The 21,493-nt window shown below is 37.3% G+C and overlaps 1 protein-coding gene across 5 annotated transcripts in view; it reads left to right on the plus strand.

Moving 5' to 3' along the window:
- The window catches only part of MINDY2 (MINDY lysine 48 deubiquitinase 2), an 82,787-nt gene that overhangs the window by 4,289 nt on the left and 57,005 nt on the right, over positions 1–21,493 (plus strand). For all 5 annotated transcript variants that reach the window (XR_003681761.2, XM_007128499.4, XM_007128498.4 and 2 more), the window contains exons 2-3: positions 9,569–9,626; positions 21,217–21,281. Coding sequence is in view for 4 of the 5 variants with exons in the window: in XM_007128499.4 (XP_007128561.1) it covers positions 9,569–9,626; positions 21,217–21,281 (123 nt within the window). In the remaining variant the exon portion in view is untranslated. The remainder of the gene's footprint in view (positions 1–9,568; positions 9,627–21,216; positions 21,282–21,493) is intronic.

Genomic DNA, 21,493 nt, shown 5'->3' on the forward strand with positions numbered 1-21,493 from the left:
GTGAGAAAATTATGTTGTATTTTAAAGAAGTTCTCATCTCATTGAAGATTATGCCTAGGAATTTGAGGCATAAGCAGAAAGTAGTCAGTGGCCATGGATAAATTGGGGTATTCTTTTAAAACTTCCAGTATGTCAATTTTGTTTCCCCCCACCCCCCCAAATAGTTCTCTCATCGCTGGAAATAGCAGGAAGAATGGCTGGTTAGGATTATCAAGTATTGGGCTTTTCAAGGGTTGATTCATGGAGAGTCAATGGAATTAAGAATTGAAAGTAAAACAGTTGATCATCTTTTTTGGGGGAGAATGAAGTAATGAGAAAAATCAGTAAGGAATTTCCTAGCGGTCCAGTGGTTAAGGCTCTGCGCTTCCACTGCAGGGGGCATGGGTTCGGTCCCTGGTTGGGGAACTAAAAAAAAAAAAAAAAATCAATAAACTGAATACATTAGGAAGATTTGAGTGATTCAAAGGAAGTAAGTGCCATGATGATTCTGGGTGAGAGATGACAGTTAAAATTATCAAACATGGTAAGTACTGAGTTGGAAATGTTGGAGTTTTAATTAAAAGTGTTGGTTTAGGACTGATGGAAAGTAGGTGATCATTACTAATCTGTAAAATAGTTGAGCTGTGATAATCCAACAAATCAAGAGAGAAGGAAATCTGTTCATTAAATTTAATTCAAGCTTAAATTTCTAATTCTCTAGCTGACACCGGGTAAATTGACCCAAATTGAAGTCTTAGAATACATTTTCATTTTGCTTCTTTATTTTAGACTGTTTTTGGTGTTTTATTAATAGTTTTTCTTTAGTCTTTCATTTTATCTATCATAAAACAATGCCATTTATAGGTTCATTTGAGGACTGTGACCCAATTAATCAGTTGTGTTTATAAAAATCAACAAGTCAGAAGATATATAAAATATTAAATTGACTTTCTGATGTTATCGGCCTATGTTATAAATACTGAAGCAGAGTGATGGGTACTTGGAAGTTCATTATGCTGTTACTTTTCGGCTTTTCCATATGATTCAAATTTTGCATTATGAAACATTTTTAAAAGCTTCTGCCTTAATATTTTTATGTTTATGAAGGTATTACTTTAATAATAGAGAGAGTCCCTGCTTTGTCACACTTTTGTTTTCTTATAGAAAGAATATATGTTCTAAGGCCCACATACTCAAAAAATATATATATATATACACATACACATACATATATAACTTATACTGTACATTGTAGTAGAAGACATATAGTAATATCTAATCATTATGTATCTAATTATTATGTAGCATTTTAGTGGAAGTCTGAATGCACTATTCTGATTTAAGATGCTGGAAGCATATCCCCTCTGCTCCCTAGTCCTTTGGGTGGGAAATTCTTCCTCTTCTTTCTTTGCTTAGCAGGTGCTGAGACGATCTACTACTCCCCATCAAGGGAGGAACAGCAGGATTCTTAAGCAAGTTTGTTTACCTTAGGCTTGTTGCTCCAGACATTAAACCTAGAAACTATCAATATAAAATAAACATTGATACATTTGATTCAGTAAAAAACAAAAAACTTAAGGTTAAAAAAAAGAAAAAGGACAAAAAGATACCCCTTCCCCAAAAAAACTTCACCAGGAACTAAGTCAAGTCAAAACACACACTACAAACTAAGGGAATTATCTGCTAGATTACTGTATGTGTCTAAGGACTAATTTCTTAATTTACAGAGAGTCCTTATAAATTAGAAAGAAAAAGATGAGTGACCCAAGAGCAAAATGAGCAAAAGGCCATTAGCAGAAAATTCAGTGAAGTTCAAGTGGACATATCCTCTGTCTCATTATCACCTGCAGAGGGTGAGCTTCTTACCAGAAAGCTTTTGCTCTAGTTCTCCCTCCCTCCTTGATGACTTTTCTTTTCTCATACCTTTTCACAGATACCTCTTCTTAGTTTTGACTAGGTTTTACTTTCTTTTTTTACTTCCTGACTTATAGGAATATTGCAACTGCACAAATTTTCTCATATTCCCCTTTTCCTAAAGTAGGCACAAAGCTCTTTTGAGGATTTCTTACTTATTACTTATAAAAATGGAAAAACAGATGGTGAGCTGAAGATTCCATTTTAGCCTCTGCCCACCCTGTTTGTTTTTTAATATAGATCCTGTAAGAAGAGATTAAAAACTTCACACAGTGGTAGAGTTTTGTTTACACAAAAGGTGCAAGCAACACTTCCGAGGCTTTCATTTCCAGTCTCTCCTAAGAATTAGGATTGGTGTAATATCTCTGGGTTTGTCAGATAAAGTGGATATGGGCTGATGATATTATGAATACTCCCTGTGGTGGTTGTCCTATTAGTGATGTCCTCATTTTCTCCTCTCCCTTTGCTATGAGTAGTCCTTCAGTGGAAAACCTTCCCATTCTCCTTCCATCCTTGTCTCTGTTAAGTCCCAGGTGAAGGACATTTGAGCACAGGTGGTATCCGTAATCCTAGGGCTTTGAATAATAACAGTAAGTACTCAATTAGTTTTATGTGCAGATACTATGCTAAGTATTCTACATGTATTATATGCATTTTCTCTTTTAATTTTCTCAACCACATCATGAAATCCTTGTGTAGATATTGTTCCTATTTTACGTACAAAGAAAATTGAGGTGCATAAAGTGTAAATAACTTACGCAAGGTAAGTTTATACCCACTCCAGAACCTGAGCTCTTACTTCAGATATTTGGTTGGAAAGTTGAAATTCAAGGTAACTGTAAGCCTGGTGGACAATAGGCCTGGGACAAACCAGGGTGGAAGAAGAGCTAATGATAAAGTCAGAGAAGCAGAAATAGACTTCATGATTACTTAGAACAAATCCTGGGGATCTGTTCTTTGTACAGATTCCTTCTGTTTTTAGCCTCCTGTGTTTTATCCCATGTCCTCTCAATTATCTGATACTTCCAATTTCAGAGCCTTTTTTGAGTTCTGTGGTGAACGAGCTTACCTTTACCATCAAAGTTTATTAAGTATTTTCTTTGATATTTTCAGTAGTTAAGTTTTCTCTCTCCTGCCACTACCCTAGTTCAGGCCACTTTCATCTCTCTCCTGGACTACTGTAGTAGCCTTTTAACTGTTCTCTTACCTTATTCTCATCTGTCTTTCAAGCAATTAATATAAATGTTTCACTGTCACTTTTTCTTTGGGTAGATTTTCAGCATGGTAAGCTAGCTGAGCTGCTTAAATATAAGTCCAGTGAAATTTGAACTAAAGATGCCTTTTTTTAAAAGTTGTATTTATTTATATTTATTTATTTTTATAAATTTATTTATTTATTTTTGGCTGCCTTGGGTCTTCGTTGCTGCACGCGGGCTTTCTCTAGTTGCGGTGATCGGGGGCTACTCTTCGTTATGGTGCGCGGGCTTCTCACTGCGGTGGCTTCTCTTGTTGCGGAGCACAGGCTCTAGGCGCACTGGCTTCAGTAGTTGTGACTAGCTGGCTCTAGAGCGCAAGCTTAGTAGTTGTGGCGCATGGGCTTAGTTGCTCCACAGCATGTGGGGTCTTCCCAGACCAGGGCTGCAACCCGTGTCCCCTGCATTGGCAGGTGGATTCTTAACCACTGCACCACCAGGGAAGCCCCAAGATGTCTTCTTTTTTATTATACATCTTTTACTGGGAAAATTTCACTGGAAAAACATTCTTCATTGTTCTAAAACCTTTGAATTGCGTATAAAATAGGACATTCTTGAAAATCTAATACATGTGAATATATCTGCAGTTTCTGATGGTTTTAAATAGTTTTAAATAGGCCTCGATATTACTCTGAGAATGGGGTCTTAAGTTCTGATAAACATTGAGGGTAAAGGTGTTTCAAATTAGCCAAAGTTGAAAGTTGTCTCTTATTAAATTTTCCTGATTTGAAATACTGATGGCATGTAGAAAGTCAGTTAGATTTTTAGTATTTTTAAGTACAGTAATTATTCTTAATAATAAGTGAATATTACCTATAAGAAATTAGAATATAAAACATGATGTATAATAGCTTATAATGTTTATTTGCTGGAGCCAGAATTAAAGGCATGTTGAAAGGATCCTTAAGTTTTTTAGCCCTTATTTTGAAAAAAGCTGCATTTCGTCTCTTTGATTCCCATTAATAATACTTATAATATAATTTCTTTACAATTTCAACTTTAAAAAATTATGAATACTATATGATTTGCCACATATTCAAAATCAGTGAAACTTGAACTGAGAAGAAATATTTTTTTTTTTTTGGATGCGCTGTGCTGCTTGCAGGATCTTAGTTCCACAAACAGGGATTGAACCCACACCCCCTGCAGTGGAAGTGCGGAGCCCTAAGCATTGGACCACCAAGGAATTCCCAAGAAACTGTATTATTTAGTGATCCTTTTTACCATAAGTAATGCAAAAACAGACTACAGCACAGGAATCAAATAGTTCACGGACAAGTTAAAAATATTTGTCTCCTGGGACTTCCCTGGTGGCACAGTGGTTAAGACTCCATGCTCCCAATGCAGGAGGCCCAGGTTCGATCTCTGGTCCGGGAACTAGATCGCACATGCATGCCACAACTAAGAAGCCTGCATGCTGCAACTAAGGAGCCTGCGAGCCGCAGCTAAGGAGCCCGCCTGGTGCAACTAACTAACTAAATAAATAAATATTAAAAAAAAAAAAAAATTTTGTCTCCTGAGCTCCAACTCAACTTTCTGTTTGAATGTCAAACTAAATTTCACAGTTGTGAAGCAGACATCATTTTCTTCTACAAAATTCCCTTCCCTTACCAAATGTCTTATTTTTATTAAATGTATGGATCTTAAGTTTTAGAGTTCCCTGAGCCTTAAAGTCAACTTCAATTTTTCTTTTCCCATCATCCTCCACTTTTCACTGGTCACAAAGTTCTGTCAGTTCTTCATTTAAAATATATTTCATGGGACTTCCTTGGAGGTCCAGTGGTTAAGACTCTGCTTCCACTGCAGGGGGCACGGGTTTGATCCCTGGCTGGGGAACTGAGATCCCACATGCTGTGCGGCACAGCCAAAAAAAAAAAATACACACGCACACACATATATACACGTATATTTCAGATAATGTTTTAGATAAGATTTCATTGAAAGAAAGTGTTGCTGTTTTTATTGTTTTTGTTTTTGTTTTGCGGTATGCGGGCCTCTCACTGTTGTGGCCTCTCCCGTTGAGGAGCACAGGCTCCCGACGCGCAGGCTCAGCGGCCATGGCTCACGGGCCCAGCCGCTCCGCGGCATGTGGGATCTTCCCGGACCGGGGCACGAACCCGTGTGCCCTGCATCGGCAGGCGGGCTCTCAACAACTGCGCCACCGGGGAAGCCCTGTTGCTGTTTTTAGAAGTCTATATTAATTTAGTATCCTGCAGTTTTGCCAAATTCATTGATGAGTTCTGGTAGCTTTTTGGTGGTGTCTTTAGGATTTTCTATGTATAGCATGTTATCTGCAAACAGTGACAGTTTTACTTCTTTTCAGTTTGGATTCCTTTTATTTATTTTTCTTGTCTGGTTGTGGTTAGGACTTCCAATACTATGTTGATTAAAAGTGATAATGGGAATTCCCTGGTGGTCCAGGGGTTAGGAATCCGCACTTCCTCTGCAGGGGGCACAGGTTCAATCCCTGGACCAGGAACTAAGATCCTACAAGCCACACTGGGTGGCCAAAAAAAAAAAAAAAGTGGTTCAGCATCCTTGTCTTGTTCCTGATCTGAGAGGAAATGGTGAAATGCTTTTCACCATTGAGTATGATGTTAGCTGTGGCCCTGTCATAAATGGTCTTTATTATGGTGAGGTATGTTTCCTCTATACCCACTTTGTTGAGAGTTTTTATCATAAATCGATGTTGAATTTTATCAGAAGCTTTTTTGCATCTATTGAGATGATCATATGATTTTTTTGTCAATTTGTTAATGTGGTGTATCACATTGATTGATTGTTGCAGAGCACAGGCTCTAGGGCGTGCTGGCTTCAGTAGTTGTGACACGCGGGCTCCAGAGCACAGGCTCAGTTGTTGTGGCACACGGGCTTAGTTGCTCCGCAGCATGTGGGATCTTCCCGGACCAGGGCTCGAACCCGTGTTCCCTGTATTGGCAGGCGGATTCTTAACCACTGTGCCACCAGGGAAACCCCAAACTGTATTTCTTGAGTACTTATTAATTGGTATTCTAATTAAACATTTAACAATGTTCTTTGGCTGGTCATTTTCATCCTTACCATTAGCTATATAAACTGTTCCTTATTTCTTTGTTATTACTGGGTCCCCTGCATTTCTCTCCCCCCTTTCTCCTATATCAAAATTATAGGTATCAAAATCTTGGCATACCACTTTTGAGATGTTTTACATTTCTGTTCAGGATATTAACACTTGAAGCAGGTTTTGTTATTTTTATTTTTGGTCTCTCTTGAGTTTATTCTGAAGTACACTTCACTCTTCGAATGACTAAGAATTACAGAATAATTGGGCTGAATTAATGATGTTTTATCCTATAGTTGACTATTTGGAGTTGTAGTAGCTATTTCCTTTTGTTAATTTAAATATTCTTTTGTTAATTTAAATGTTTAATATTAAATATTTTATTTAAATATTAATTTTAATAGAAATCTAGTTAGAATAATAAAATATTTATAGGATAGGACATAATTTATTTTCTTAGATAATAAAAGCTTCATTTTATTTGGACTTTATTAATTTGAAACTGTGTGTTAATATGTACTGAGAGGTTTTGCTCAAATTTTAGGAAGAATATTTAAACTACTTAGAGTACCTTCCAGGTGTCCTTGAATACATTAATTTACTTGTAAACAATATGTTATAGATATTACTAAAAGGGGACCATCTGAGAACCTAGGTCATACTTCATTTGTCTGTTTTTCATCATAAGATTTAAAATTTAGAGATTCAGACAGAATACCACAATTTTAAATTCTGTATCCTTAGCTAGCTTTCCCATAACCTGTTTTTTCTTTAATAGACTCTAAAGAGACAAAGGAAAGAAAGTCTTAGGATCATTAACAAAATCTTCAGCATTTGCTTTTGTGGTGATGGTGGTAGAGGGAAGCAAAAAGAGAAGCAAGCATTCAGGAAGATCATTTTGTGGTTAAAAAAAATTAAGATCTGTTGATGGCTCCAAAGTATTAGTGGGAGGGAGGTGGGCATTTCTTCACTATTATACTCTTTTGTCCCTAGCTTTAGTGAACATCCAGAATATTTTGTTGGCTAAAATTCGGGTAATGAATATACCACTCAGTATGCTTGGGAATAGTTAAAATATTTGCGTATTTGTTGTCCCACTTCTAAAATCTCTATAAAGGTTGTCATTTCCTATTTCAAATGTTTGAAGGAAGACATGATAGGCAGTTGTTATTATTTGGAAATTTCAAGACTAAACCCTGAAATCCTCTATTTGTAGAAATCTAGGATTGTAGAATGTATTTCCCAAATACATATACTTGTTAGTTCCTTGGTTTCTTATTGACAATTGTATAGTGGGATTACTACATTGACCAAAAGAGGATAAGCTATTTGTTTATGGGATTTTCTGTTGAATATATTTCTGCACTGAATTTGTCTGGAATAAAAGAACATATAGGTCTCATTTAAGAAGCATTGGTAGGTGAAAATTGGACTTTCAGAGTGGTCTGACAGTTATTCAGAATGTAAATATTCACAGTGTATATAAACTACTGGTTTAAATATCAGACCTACAAAGTGGTATTGAAACACCTTGATAAAATATTATCTAAAAGCAGTTAAAATCATCTAAAGCAGGGATCAACATTCTTTTCCTGTAAAGGACCAGATAGTAAATATTTTAGGCTTTGTGGGCCATATCGTCTCTTGCAAAGATTCAACTCTGTTATTATAGTGCAAAAGCAGCCAAAGACAGTACATAAACAAATGAGAGTGACACCCAATACAACTTTATTTAGAAAAACAGAAGGGGGCTATAATTTGCCAATGAGTTTCAATTTGAAAAATATACTCTTTATGGGAACTCTCTGTACTTTCTGCTGAATTTTTCTGTAAACCTAAAACTGCTTCAAAAAAAAAGTCTATTACAATTTCTGGGACTTCCCTGGTGGTCCAGTTGTTAAGACTCTGCGCTTCCACTGCAGGGGGTGTGGATTCGATTCCTGGTCTGGGAACTGAGATCCCGCATGCCATGCAGCGCAGCCAAAAAAAAAAAAGTCTATTACAATTTTAAAAAGTGTCCTAGAAAATAATAATTTAGAAACAAGTAATGATCAAAACCTCAATGGCAACTCTTGGTTTTCACTGAGTGATAAAGCCACTGGATGACTAACTCATAAGTACCAACTGTCATTTATGCTTTCAGAGGGTCTAAAACTGTTCTGTTTTACAGGGATCTTTTTTAGCACTTACTTTATTCATTGATTAAAACAAACAAAAAATTGTGACATACCATTACTACATTTGGTAACATAAAGATCCAGAGCACCTTCTTCAACACTTGTTGTTGGAGAAATTGCTGATTTAAATGATCCTGAAATAGTAATTCCTGAGGAATTTTTAATTATGCTGCTATTCTGTCATTGCTTTGTTAATTATTTTGTTCGAGTTTACATCCTACAGTACTTATTTTTCTTCCATGAATATACCAAGGAGTATGCTTTTCAATAAGTCAGCCAAAATATTTACAATCATTGGCTGTAATATCTGTGTAATTCATCTGATAATTCATTTGAAAAATTCATTTAGACTGTGTTGCAGCTGACTTAACTTTTGAAACTTAAATATGACTATAACGTATATATCTACTTTTAATCTTTTTATTGTGACATATAGCACATACAGAAAAGTACATAAAACAGAGATGTCCAGTTTAACAAGTTATCATAAAGCAAACAGTGGAACTACCATGCAAGTCAAGATAGAGAGCATTGCCAGCACCCCAGAGGCCTCTTATATGTCCTGTTACAACTATAACTCCTTCTCTTATCCCTAGGGTTAACCACAGTCCTAATTTTTATAGTTTCCATTTTCTTTTCTTTATACATGTACAGCTCTAAACAGTAAAGTTTAATTTTGCCTGTTTTTAAATTTTACAGGTTGACTCATATAGTATGAATCCTTCAGTTTATGACCATCCTTTATACTGTATTCATTTTAGCTACTCAACAAAAAAAAATGGCCCAGGTAGACTGAAGTAATGGAATATTGACCTGTGTTAAGCCTGTCTTCAGTAAAATTGCTGCATGGGTGACCTGTAAAAACATGTTTGGTGCCTCTTCCTGCCCTTAAACTGTATTTTCTATCATGCAAGACACTGTTGCAGGTGCATAATGAGAATCAGGATGGGTGACCAAAGGCATAGCACTTGGCTTTGAAAATAGATTTCTCATTGACTCTCTGAGATCTTGTATCACCCTGTAAATTTTATGGTGATAGGATTGGCTTTGTTGTATTAAAGATTAGTTACAAAGATTTTTAAATGTGAGTGTTGTATACCTATAGTAGATACATATAATACACATACATACTTGTGTTTCTGACTGAAGAAACACTTTAATTATCTAAAACATTTGATTTTATAGAAAAATACTTTGTTTTTCAGGTGAAACTTCCACCGATGATGGAAATCATAACTGCTGAACAGCTGATGGAATATTTAGGTTAGTGTTGAAAAGTGAATGATTTTTATATCTCTTTCAAAATAAACCAAAGTTTTCAAAGCTAATATATTACCAAATTTCACCTTTTTGAGGCTATTTTTAAGTTATAATTTTTAATCTCTTAATTAAAAAATTTTATCAGTATGTTTCTGTTCTTGGATGCCTTCTTTCTGACCAGCATTAAAATTCTTTAATATAAATAGACTAGTGACATCTAGAAAACAACAAGGTACATATTAATTCCAATAAACTACAGAATGGGAAATGGCACAAAAACTCTAACATTGAATGTAGATAGTGTTTTAAAATATTGAGTAGACTTGAATTAAAACCCAGGAGGTGATTTAGAGCAGTGCTACCCAAAATATGATTCATGCACCTCTGCCAGTCTATAAAATGTTAGTTACCAGTGTGCAGTGAAATAGAGGCTTATACTAGAGTGTAAAACATTTTAGTCCATCTGAAATTTGTTTGATAGCCAGTTTTTCTTGATGAAGGAAGCAGTGTATTGAATTGCATTCTTTTTTTTTTTTTTTTTTTTGCTGTACATGGGCCTCTCACTGTTGTGGCCTCTCCCGTTGCGGAGCACAGGCTCCGGACGCACAGGCTCAGCGGCCATGGCTCACAGGGCCCAGCCGCTCCGCAGCATGTGGGATCTTCTTGGACCAGGGCACGAACCCATATCCCCTGCATCAGCAGGCTGACTCTCAACCACTGCACCACCAGGGAAGCCCTTGAATTGCTTTCTTATGCAAGATTCTTATTTCAAAACAGACCATAATACACAATTTGCAGACCAGTTGCATTGAGTAGAACTTGTTTACAGAGCAGGTTGTTGTGTATCACCCTGTGGTCTTTTACAATTTAGCAAATAAGAATTTGTATATTTATACTTATACTATTACCAAATCGGAAATCTTAATCCATATTCTTACAGTTGTTTAGTAATTAAATTTTTATTTTAAAAAATCTTATTAGCTGATGTTTATTTATGCCATTCCAGACAACTAGCTAACTGATTTTTTTTGTGTGAGGTGTAGGTTTAGTGAAGTAATTGAGATTAGAGCTTTTGGAAGACCTTTTTCTCTATGTAATTAATGTCATTTAATCCCGCTCACTGGCTAGGGAACCTCATAGTTAAGTGCAGATTACTTTCAATATCTAGATGTCTGGAAATAGAATTTCTATTTAAACCTCTTTTACTCTAGCTTGGTGATTCTTAAACTTTGTGATTTCTAAATTATATTTCATGGAAAAGGCTGAAATATGCTTAGTGCTTTTGATGAACAGCCAGTATGACTGCCAAGGACTGTGCAAAGGGGAAGTATTAGGAGATGAGATTAGAGGTAATGGGATAATATCATACAGTACCCTAGGCTATTATAGCAACTTTGACTCTTGCTGTGGGTGATTGGGAAGCCATTAAAGGATTTTGAACAGAGGAGTGATGATCTGACTTTGAGTTTAACAAGGATTCTCTGGCTGTTACGTTGAAAATAGAACTTAGTGGTGTAAAGACAGGAGCAGGGAGATTGGTTAGCAAGCTGTTAAAACTGGCAAAAGATGGTGGTGGCTTCAAGCAGGGTAGTAGAAGTGGAGATTATAAAATATGGTCAGATTCTGAATATAGAGCTGACAGAATTTGCCGATCAGTTGAATGTGCAGTGAAGTGAAGTCAAGGGTTACCCCATGATTTTTGGTTTGAACAACTGGAAGGACAGAGTTAACATCAACTGAAACAGGAAAAAATGGAAAGAACATGTTTAGGGAGGAATATCAGGATTTTGGTTTTGGGATGTTTATTGCCATTCAAGTGGAGATATCAGGGAGGCAGTGGGCTGGCTATATAAATGTAGAGTCTAGAGGAGAGGTCTCAATCAGTGCTGTACAGTAAAACTTTCTGTGTCAATGGAAATGTTCTGTATCTGTGCTGTCCAGTTTCATAGCCACTAGGCACATGTGGTTCTTGATATCTTAAAATATAGCTAATGTGACTGAGGAACTGAATATTAAATTAAATTTTTATTAATTAAATTTAAATTTATATAGCCACATGTCACTACTAGTTATTGTATTGGACAGCACAGATCTAGCCTGTAAATACACATTTGGGAACAGACAACATATATAAATGACAGTTAGACTGAGTCACAAATAATATGAATGCAGATAGAGAAGGGAAGAGATCAGTGGACTGAATCTTGGATGTGCCAGTGATTAGAAGCTGAGGAAGAGGAAGAATGGGTAGAAGCTCAACTATGTAGAAGAAAAACCAAAGACTGATTTCCTAGAATCTAAATGAAGAGTTTCAATGAAGAGTTAGAGATTAGTTGAATCAGATGCTGCTAATAGGCCATGCAGGATGAAGACTGAAATTTGACTATTGATTGAGCCATAAGGAGGTAATTGGTAACTTTAATGAGACCACAGGATAAAAACCTGACTGGAGTGGGCACAGGGGAAAATTAGAAGCCCTTATATATTGTACACAGCCAGTAGGAATGTAACATAATGAAGCTACTGTGAAAAACAGTTTGTCAGTTCCTTAGAAAGCTAAATATAGAATTACCTATGATCCTACAACTTTACCCAAGAGAAGTAAAAATACATGTTCACACAAAAACTTGTACAGGAATGTTCATAGCAGCATTATTAATAATAGCCTAAAAGTGGAAACAACCCAGATAGCCATCAACTGATGACTGGATAAACAAACTGTGGTATATCCATATAGTGAAACATTATTCAGCCATAAAAAGGAATGTATTGATACATGCTGTAATATGGATAAACCTTAAAGACATTATGCTAAGTCAAAGAAGCCAAGTCACAAAATACCACTTATTATATGATTCCATTTATATCAAATATCCAGAATAGGCAAATTTAGAGACAGAAAGTAGATTAGTGGTTGCTTAGGACTCGGGAATATAGGGGGGAAATAGAGATTGACTGCTAATGGGTATAGAGTTTCTTTAAGGGGAGACCAAAATGTTCTAAAATTAGATCATGATAATTTCACAATCCTATTAATGTACTTTAAAAACATTGAATTGTACACTTTAAATGGGTTAATTATATGGTATGTGAATTACATTTCTATAAAGCTGTTTTTAAAGAGAGAAAATTGAAGGAAAAGGATTGAAAAGAGTATTTTAGACAAATAGAAGTATTAGGCAGTACAATACTTTATCCTTAGCAATAAGAGGGAAGATAGAATGTATTAAAAATAGATGCAGGTAGGTGGACAGATGTGGGTGTGGTAACTTATAGAAGGTCTTTTGAGTGCTTCTATTTTCTCAGTGAAACGGGAAACCAGGTCATCAGCTGAGAGTGAAGATGAAGGAGGAGTTGTTGAAGATGAGAAGGAAGGTATAAAATAGTTGCCTAGACAAGTTGGAGGTGAATGGGGAGATGAAGTATGATTCCTGGGCATTACCACTGGGGTTAGTGAGACCAGCCAACATTGGCGGTATGATTTCTTCAGTCACACTCAGCTGCATGAGTATAGGCCTGAATAGTGCAGGAGCAGGATTTAACCAGAGCTGGGTTTTTGCCAAGTGAGTATGTTGAAGAAAGAGTCTAGGAAATTGAACATATGTGTAGAGAGTGGTTATAATGATGAGCTATAATATTTAAGTTGCATAAAGAGGAAATGATATAAATATGTTGAAGAAAAATGTGACGGGATTTATTGGATTGTAGGCCCTGATACAGCTGAAGAATTTTTGGAGCCTGGTAATAACAAAGCCGTATGATCATAGGGAATGAGTTTCTGAGATAAGGTGGAATATAACATTTTTGTTGGAAAAGAGGTCAAGGAACAGAAAGTCCAGGGTATTAGATGGGTCATCTCTATGAGTATTGAAATTATCAAAAATTATGGCAGGATTTGTGTCATAGAGAGGTAGTGAGCTAGGAATGAGGCAGATTGACCTGAAAGTTGGTAGAGAACTATAACCAGTTGGGTGGATAATGGGTAGTATTACATGGTAACATGAGTTTTAAAACTGAGGAGTTTTAGGGAGGAGGGAGAGAAAGAATGACCATAAGGAGCAAGTAGATCCACCTCCAGGCTCACTGGTAAAGAAGCATGAGAGAGAAAAGACATCACTTGAGAGGGCTGCAGTGTCATCAAGGCAGAGCCAAATTTCATTTAGGCAGAAGGTGAAGGAAACATTAAGAAAAGAAAATACTTAGAAGATTTGAGAGACCATGAGTTCCAGAGGACGCTGAAATTCAAGGTAGGAATTTAGGAGTCGTTAGTATAAAAATGGTATTTAAATCTGTGGAAATTGATGAGATCATTAAGAGAGAAAGTATAAAGAGAAGAGACGTGGGTCCAGGATCATCTCCTAAAGTTTCCCAGCATGCACAGATTGGGTAGAGCAGTGTTTCTCCACCTTTTTTTCAGTATTGCCCCCCTAAGGAGCCTTTGTAGACATTTTTGTCCTAATCACTCACTCCAGAAAATTTTAATACCACTGATAAACTGTATGTCTCTTCATGTTCTGTGTCCCTTTGAAGGCCACAAACCATTATAATATCTAAGATACTTTTGTCCCTACCCTCCAAGAATCAGTTTTTGCCCCCTTGGGGGTAACATCGCCCCTGCTGAAATGCATGGGTTAGAGCATAACTTTTTGGCACCAGGGACTGGTTTTGTAGAAGACAGTTTTTCCACGGGTTGGGGGGGAGTTTCAGCAGGGGTGACGTTTAATATACTGGACTAAATAAAATATATCATTTAAATTAATTTTACTTCTTTTTACTTTTTTTAATGTGGCTACTAAAAATTTAAAGTTACATATGGGCTTGCCTTTGTGGCTTACATTATATTTCTGTGGGACAGTGCTAACCTTAAACTGTGCTGCCACTCCACAGCTTCTTATGTCATCCTGGCTCTGCTGTCTGTGCTATCATAGACCGATGCCATTTACCTAACCACTTGCCTGCTAGTTACTACCATCACTCTACTTGCCTTTTTCTATTCTACCTTCTGAGACAAAATGAGCTCTTTTGCTGTTAGTTCCCATAGGTAAAGAATGCATTTGTGGGCTTCCCTGGTGGCGCAGTGGTTGAGAGTCCGCCTGCCGATGCAGGGGACACGGGTTCGTGCCCTGGTCCGGGAAGATCCCACATGCTGCAAAGCGGCTGGGCCCGTGAGCCGTGGCCGCTGAGCCTGCGCGTCCGGAGCCTGTGCTGCGCGACGGGAGAGGCCACAACAGTGAGAGGCCCGCGTACCGCAAAAAAAAAAAAAAAATGCATTTGTAATGGCAGAGACCCATGAGCAGAGGCAGAGGGCATATGAATGGAGGTACTAATAGTATAAAAGGGTAAGATTGGAGTGGAAATAAAAGCATCATAAATTATAATACCTCTTCATTTTACAGATGAGGTAACCAAAGCTCAGAAAGATTAAATAATGTGTTCTCTCCATCTAGGCACCTTCTAATATGATTTTTTAAATGCTGAAAGGCTAGTATTCTCAAAAGTATATCCCTTCTCCCTTTCCACCACTCAAGTGTTTTCTGTTGTGGCCTCTCCCGTCGCAGAGCACAGGCTCCGGACGCGCAGGCTCAGCGGCCACGGCTCACGGGCCTAGCCGCTCCGCGGCATGTGGGATCTTCCCAGGCCGGGGCACGAACCCGTGTCCCCTGCATCGGCAGGCGGACTCTCAACCACTGCACCACCAGGGAAGCCCTCACTCAAGTGTTTTTGATAGAGTATTTTAAATTCCTACTACTTGTCTCTTCCTTTTTTTTTTTCCTTATCCAGCAAATATTTACTGATCATGTACTGTGGACAAGTTATTTGGAGGTGTCAACAATACAGTCAATGTGGCTGCATAAATGTACTAAGAAAATGTTAACATGGTATTTTTCTTGGAAAGAAAATAATTAGTGCATCTTGGTATCTTAAATTTATCTGTTAGATTTTAAAAATCCCTGAGGAAGCAGGACATAGGGTAGAGAATTTTTTAAATTATAGGGAAAAAGAAAAATTGACGAAGTCATATTTAGATCTAGGGTAGCTAAAGAGGTATGGAAGTCCTGGGCGAGGAGACTCATCTACAGGGACAGCATGAAAGTAATATGATCCTAATGGGAGGTGGGAGAGAAGTGAGCAAGAATAAGGTGAGAAGAGAGATTCTGAAAACTCTGCCTCGCCAAAAGTAAACTTTAGTTAAAGCCAATCCTGCCAAAACAAATTGTTTAATTTTCTAAGCTATTTTGATTTTGTTCTCTTGAGATTACTCCAGTTCTCTGGGGGAACCAGAGATACTTTTTCATTAATAAGCAAACACTAGTAGAAAGATTGTAAAGAAACCATTAAAGGTTTTCCTAGTACCTAGCTGAGGAACCACAGGGAATGGGAATTTTGATTGTCAAAGTTTAGAGGAGGAGGGAATTTTAATTTGGAATTTTTTGTTACTGGAGTATTAGAGCAGGGCCAAACATGGACATGGCTTGTTGGAGGGCTTTGGCCTCAAGAAAGCAACATGAAAGCTCCTAGTAAGTGCTAGGAGGTCTAATAAAGTGGGGAAGAAGCGTAGGTGGAAGGCAGAAAATGGTTAGGAAGATGAGGTAAAAAAGCACAACACAAACTAGAATATACACTATGATTTTAACCATCCAAGACAGTTTGTATGACGGTGAGACTAGCATCGTATTATAGTAAGGAAAATAGTTGTTGGGATGATGGTGCTGTCTGACTTTTTACAAGGCAATTTATTTTATCTTTTGAACATAAATACTATAAAAGGAGGTCACTGTTGAAGCATTTTAATTTTGCCCACAGTTGACTGTGTCTCCTCTTTTCCAAATGCTCACCTGGGATAAGTTACCTACTACCTACTGCCAAACCCTCTCTTCCTTTTTTGGCCTAATGTGGCTGTCAGGTTTTTGTTTCTTAATTTCTGTTTGTTTGAAATATCCCATTAATAGCAAAGTCTTATGGATTCTTTCTTTGAAATTCTTTCCTCTCTCTGTATACTGGTACTTCGGAATGTGATTTATTGCAAGCTCTTTTGTTTCCTCTACTCTCCAAATTAGCCTACATATCAGTGTTATCTTCTTAAAGCACCAATTTCATCCTTCACTTGTCTACTTGAAAACAGAAAGATTCCCTTATGATCTTTCACAAGCAGCCAAACTTACTGATGTATTATTTATGATTTTCTATAATCTGATCAAGGTTACCCATCCAGCCATATTTCCCACCACTCTGCAACATAAATCTTAATGTATAAACCTCCTTATAAACTGCCCATAGAGCATGATGTTTCTTATATTTGCTTTTCCCATCATTCTTTCTCCCTCAAAGAATGCTTTTTCCCCTCACTGCCTTGGCAAGTTCTGCCGATTTTTCTGAATCTGCTTTAGATACTACCCCCTACAAAGGATATTTCTAAGTGCTACAGGCTTTATCAATATTTCTTTTCAAAATCCCTTGGTACTTAAGGCCTTTATTACATTTTACACTCTATTATACCTTATTGTTATTTTATTCTGTTTCCTGTATATTCTTTGCCCAACCAAATTATTAGTTTTTTAAGGGAAACGCTCATTTCCAAACACGTTAACGTGTTGCTAAACACAGAATAGACTTTCAATAAATACTGTATTTTTTAAAATGTTTTATTTATTTATTTATTTGGCTGTGTCAGGTCTTCATTGCGGCAGGCAGGATCTTCGTTGTGGCATGTGGGATCTTTTTTTGCAGCGCACGGGCTCTTCACTGCGGTGCGCAGGCTCCAGGGCACGCAGGCTCAGTAGTTGGCAGCGTGTGAGCTCTCTAGTTGTGGCACGCAGGCTCCAGAGCCCATGGGCTCAGTAGTTGCAGCATGAGTGCTCTCTAGTTGTGGCGCGCGGGCTCTAGAGTGTGTGGGCTTAGTAGTTGCGGCTTGTGGTTTTAGTTGCCCCATGGCATGTGTGGGATCTTAGTTCCCCGACCAGGGATTGAACCTGCATCCTCTGCACTGGAAGGCAGATTCTTAACCACTGGACCACCAGGGAAGTCCCTCAATAAATTTTTTTTTTTTTTTTTTTAAGCTGTACGCGGGCCTCTCACTGTTGTGGCCTCTCCCGTTGTGGAGCACAGGCTCCGGACGCGCAGGCTCAGCGGCCATGGCTCACGGGCCCAGCCGCTTCGCGGCATGTGGGATCTTCCTGGACCGGGGCACGAACCCGTGTACCCTGCATCGGCAGGCGGACTCTCAACCACTGCGCCACCAGGGAAGCCCCCCAATAAATATTTTTGATTGAAGTAGTATTGTTGACCAATTTTGTTATAAAGGTTAGATAAGCTAGACAGAATTCTTAAGAGATGATTTATTTAGATATCTAAAACTGAAAGATGCTCCCTTAAAAACTCAAAATCAGTCCTTTAAAAATATCTAATTCTCTATTACAAACTTTCCTAAAAATACAGATGTCTATTGCTTCATATCACCCCAAAATGTAGTCACTTAGAACAATGAACGTTTATTATCACACAGTATCTGTAGGTCAGGAATCTGGGTGTGGCTAAGTGACTCTGGCTTAAGGTCTCTCATGAGGTCGCAGTCAGTGTGTCAGTTGGGGCTGCAGTCTTATCTCCAGGCCCAACTGAGGAGGATCTGCTTCCAAGCTTACTCACTTGGTTGTTGGCAGGATTCAGTTCCTCACAGGTTGTTGGACTGAGGTTCTCAGTTCCTCATTGACTGTGGCTCTCTGTGGCTCTCTCTCTAGAGGCTTCCTTCAATTCCTTGCTGTGGGCATCTCCAAAAGGCAGCTCAGAACATGGCAGGTGGCATTCCTCAGAGTGAGCAAATGAGAAAGCACCATGACAAACGACACAATATTTTCTTTTATAATTTTGTAAGTGACATTTCATTATTTCTGTTGTATTTGATTCACTAGAAGTGAATCCAATCCACACTCAAGGGAAGGTGATTATACAAAGGTATGAATGCCAGGCTATAGGGCTCATTGAGGTCCATCAAAGAGGCTGCCTCCCTTAGTCAGGCCATTCTTCTCTTGTCTGAAGATCTTTTCTGACCTCAGGAAAAGAGGAGTTGCTTAACTGAGTCTTTCCCAATAATTATTCTATTCTTAGCGCCTAAGCTTTAATCTATGACAGCATATCTAGGGTCATTTAGTATTGGATTATGTAATGTTTTGCATCCTGACCCTATTAAAGTTGTAGGAAAGCATACACTACAGTCTTTTATCAGGATAAATACAGAACTTAAATGAGATATAGGATACAAGTATAGCAAATATGTTCTCAATTATTTGAAAAAATAATGTATAAAACTTAGTCAAAGCATAGTTTTCAGTTAAATGCTATATTAAAACCTCAACATGTAAATATACAATGTGCCATGTATAGTAAGGATTCAAAAATATTTGTTAAATACACTTGCTTATATATTTCTTTGAATGAATTAATTTAGTGATTTAGAGTTCCTGTACCTATGGTGGAATAAAATTGTTATCAGTTAGATTTTGCCATCTTAAAGTTCTAAATAAAAGCAAAAATAATAATATATTGATGTTCATAGGAATTCCTTTATTATCAGAGTTGGAGAGATTAAAAGAATACTTTTTAAAAAACTTATTTATTTATTTATCTTTGGCTGCGTTGTGTCTTCATTGCTATGCGCAGCTTTCTCTAGTTGTAGCAAGCAGGGGCTAATCTTTGTTGTGGTGCATGGGCTTCTCATTTGTGGTGGCTTCTCTTGTTGCAGAGCACAGGCTCTAAGCGCATGGGCTTCAGTAGTTGTGGCTCGTCGGCTTAGTAGTTGTGGCTCACGGGCTCTAGAGTGCAGGCTCAGTAGTTGTGGTTCATGAGCTTAGTTGCTCCTTGGCATGTAGGATCTTCCTGGACCAGGGCTCGAACCCATGTCCCCTGCACTAGCAGGCGGATTCTTAACCACTGTGCCACCAGGGAAGTCCCTCAAAGAATACTTGATGCAGTCTTTAGAAGTTTATTTTGAATTTGAAAATAAAAGTTAATAAAACAATTTATCAACTTAGTGACTTGGGAAGCTGGCTGAGAAGTTAGTTCCATGTATCACTGTTTATATCAAAATTAATTCCAGATAAATTAAAGATTTAAACGTAAAAAAAGACAAACATAAAATTACATGAAGAAGGTATATGTGAATGTTTGTATACTCTGAAGAGGTGAAAATCTTTCTAACATGACATCAAACCCATCAAACCCAGAAGCTATAATAGAAGAATTTGACTATACTGAAATTAAATATTTCTGTCTGGTGAAAAGTAGGCAAAAAACATCACCATAAAGTCAGAAGCCATTATGGGAAAAAAATAATTTACCATGTATAACAGGAAATGTTCTAATTCCTCTAACTGAAAAAGAGCTTTTATGGTTCAGTTAAAAAAAAATGATACTTGTATAGGCAGGCAATTCAAAGAAAAGTATATATAATTAATGCATAGGTAAAAAGGCAAAACATGGATAAAAAGTTTCTGCATTTATTAAAGTGAGGCTACATATATTTAAAAGGTATCATGTATACTAAAAGTCATTTATAGGGGCTTCCCTGGTAGCACAGTGGTTAAGAATCCGCCTGCCAATGCAGGGAACACGGGTTCGAGCCCTGGACTGGGAAGATCCCACATGCCGCGGAGCAACTAAGCCCACGTGCCACAACTACTGAGCCTGCACTCTAGAGACTGCGAGTCACAACTACTGAGCCCATATGCCACAACTACTGAAGCCTGCACACCTAGAGCCTGTGCTCTGCAACAAGAGAAGCCACTGCAATAAGAAGGCCGCGCACAGCAATGAAGAGTAGCCCCCGCTCGCTGCAACTAGAGAAAGCCCGCGTGCAGCAATGAAGACCCAATGCAGCCAAAAATAAATAAGTAAATAAATTTCTTTTTTTAAAGTCATTTATATATTAAAAAGGTGATACCAGTGAAAATACATGTATAAAAATATATCAATTTGGGGGAAGTATAGTTGCTTTACAATATTAGTTTCAGGTGTACAGCATAGTGATTCAGTATTTTTACAGATTATACTCCATTAAAAGCTATTACAAGATAATGGCTATAATTCCCTATGCTATACAATATATTCTTGTTGCTTATCTATTTTATACATAGTAGTTTGTATCTCAATTCCATACCCCTTTCTTGCCTCTCTCTCTCCCCTCTCCTCACTGGTAACCACTAAGATACCAATTTTTTAAATGCAAAAAAAATGTTTGCTTACTTCTAAGAATGACAGACATTTAGAAGACTGATGACACCCATTCTTGGAAAGATATTGGGGTAATAGTTATCTTGCTGATAGTAGTGAAACTTGGTAAAAACCTTTTAGAGCTTTATTGTAGTGACATGGAAAGATGCTTAAATATAAAGAGGAAGAAAAAGAAAGTTCAAAACAGAGGATGTACACTGAAAAAAATAATGTGAGACCTTAGCTAACAGTTAACATTGATTTTCTCTGAATGGGGGGGGTCAATATTTTATTTTACCTATTGCTACAATTTATAATTAAAATATATTACCTTTGTAATTAGAAAAAAAGTAATATTTTTAAAAGGCAACTTTACAATTTCTTTTTACAGGAGATTACATGCTTGATACAAAGCCAAAAGAAATTTCAGAAATTCAACGTTTAAACTATGAGCAGGTAATAGATACAATTTTTGTTATGTTAAGATAGTTAATTTTTACTTTTGGATATATTCATTGGTCTCTATCAGTGGCTGTTTTATTTTTTATTTTTTGAATTTTATTTATGTTTTTTATACAGCAGGTTCTTATTAGTTAACTATTTTATACATATTAGTGTATATATGTCAATCCCAATCTCCCAATTCAACACACCACCACCACCCCGCC

The sequence above is a fragment of the Physeter macrocephalus genome, chromosome 11 (assembly GCF_002837175.3).
Source record: "Physeter macrocephalus isolate SW-GA chromosome 11, ASM283717v5, whole genome shotgun sequence".
NCBI classification, from domain to species: Eukaryota; Metazoa; Chordata; class Mammalia; order Artiodactyla; family Physeteridae; genus Physeter; species Physeter macrocephalus.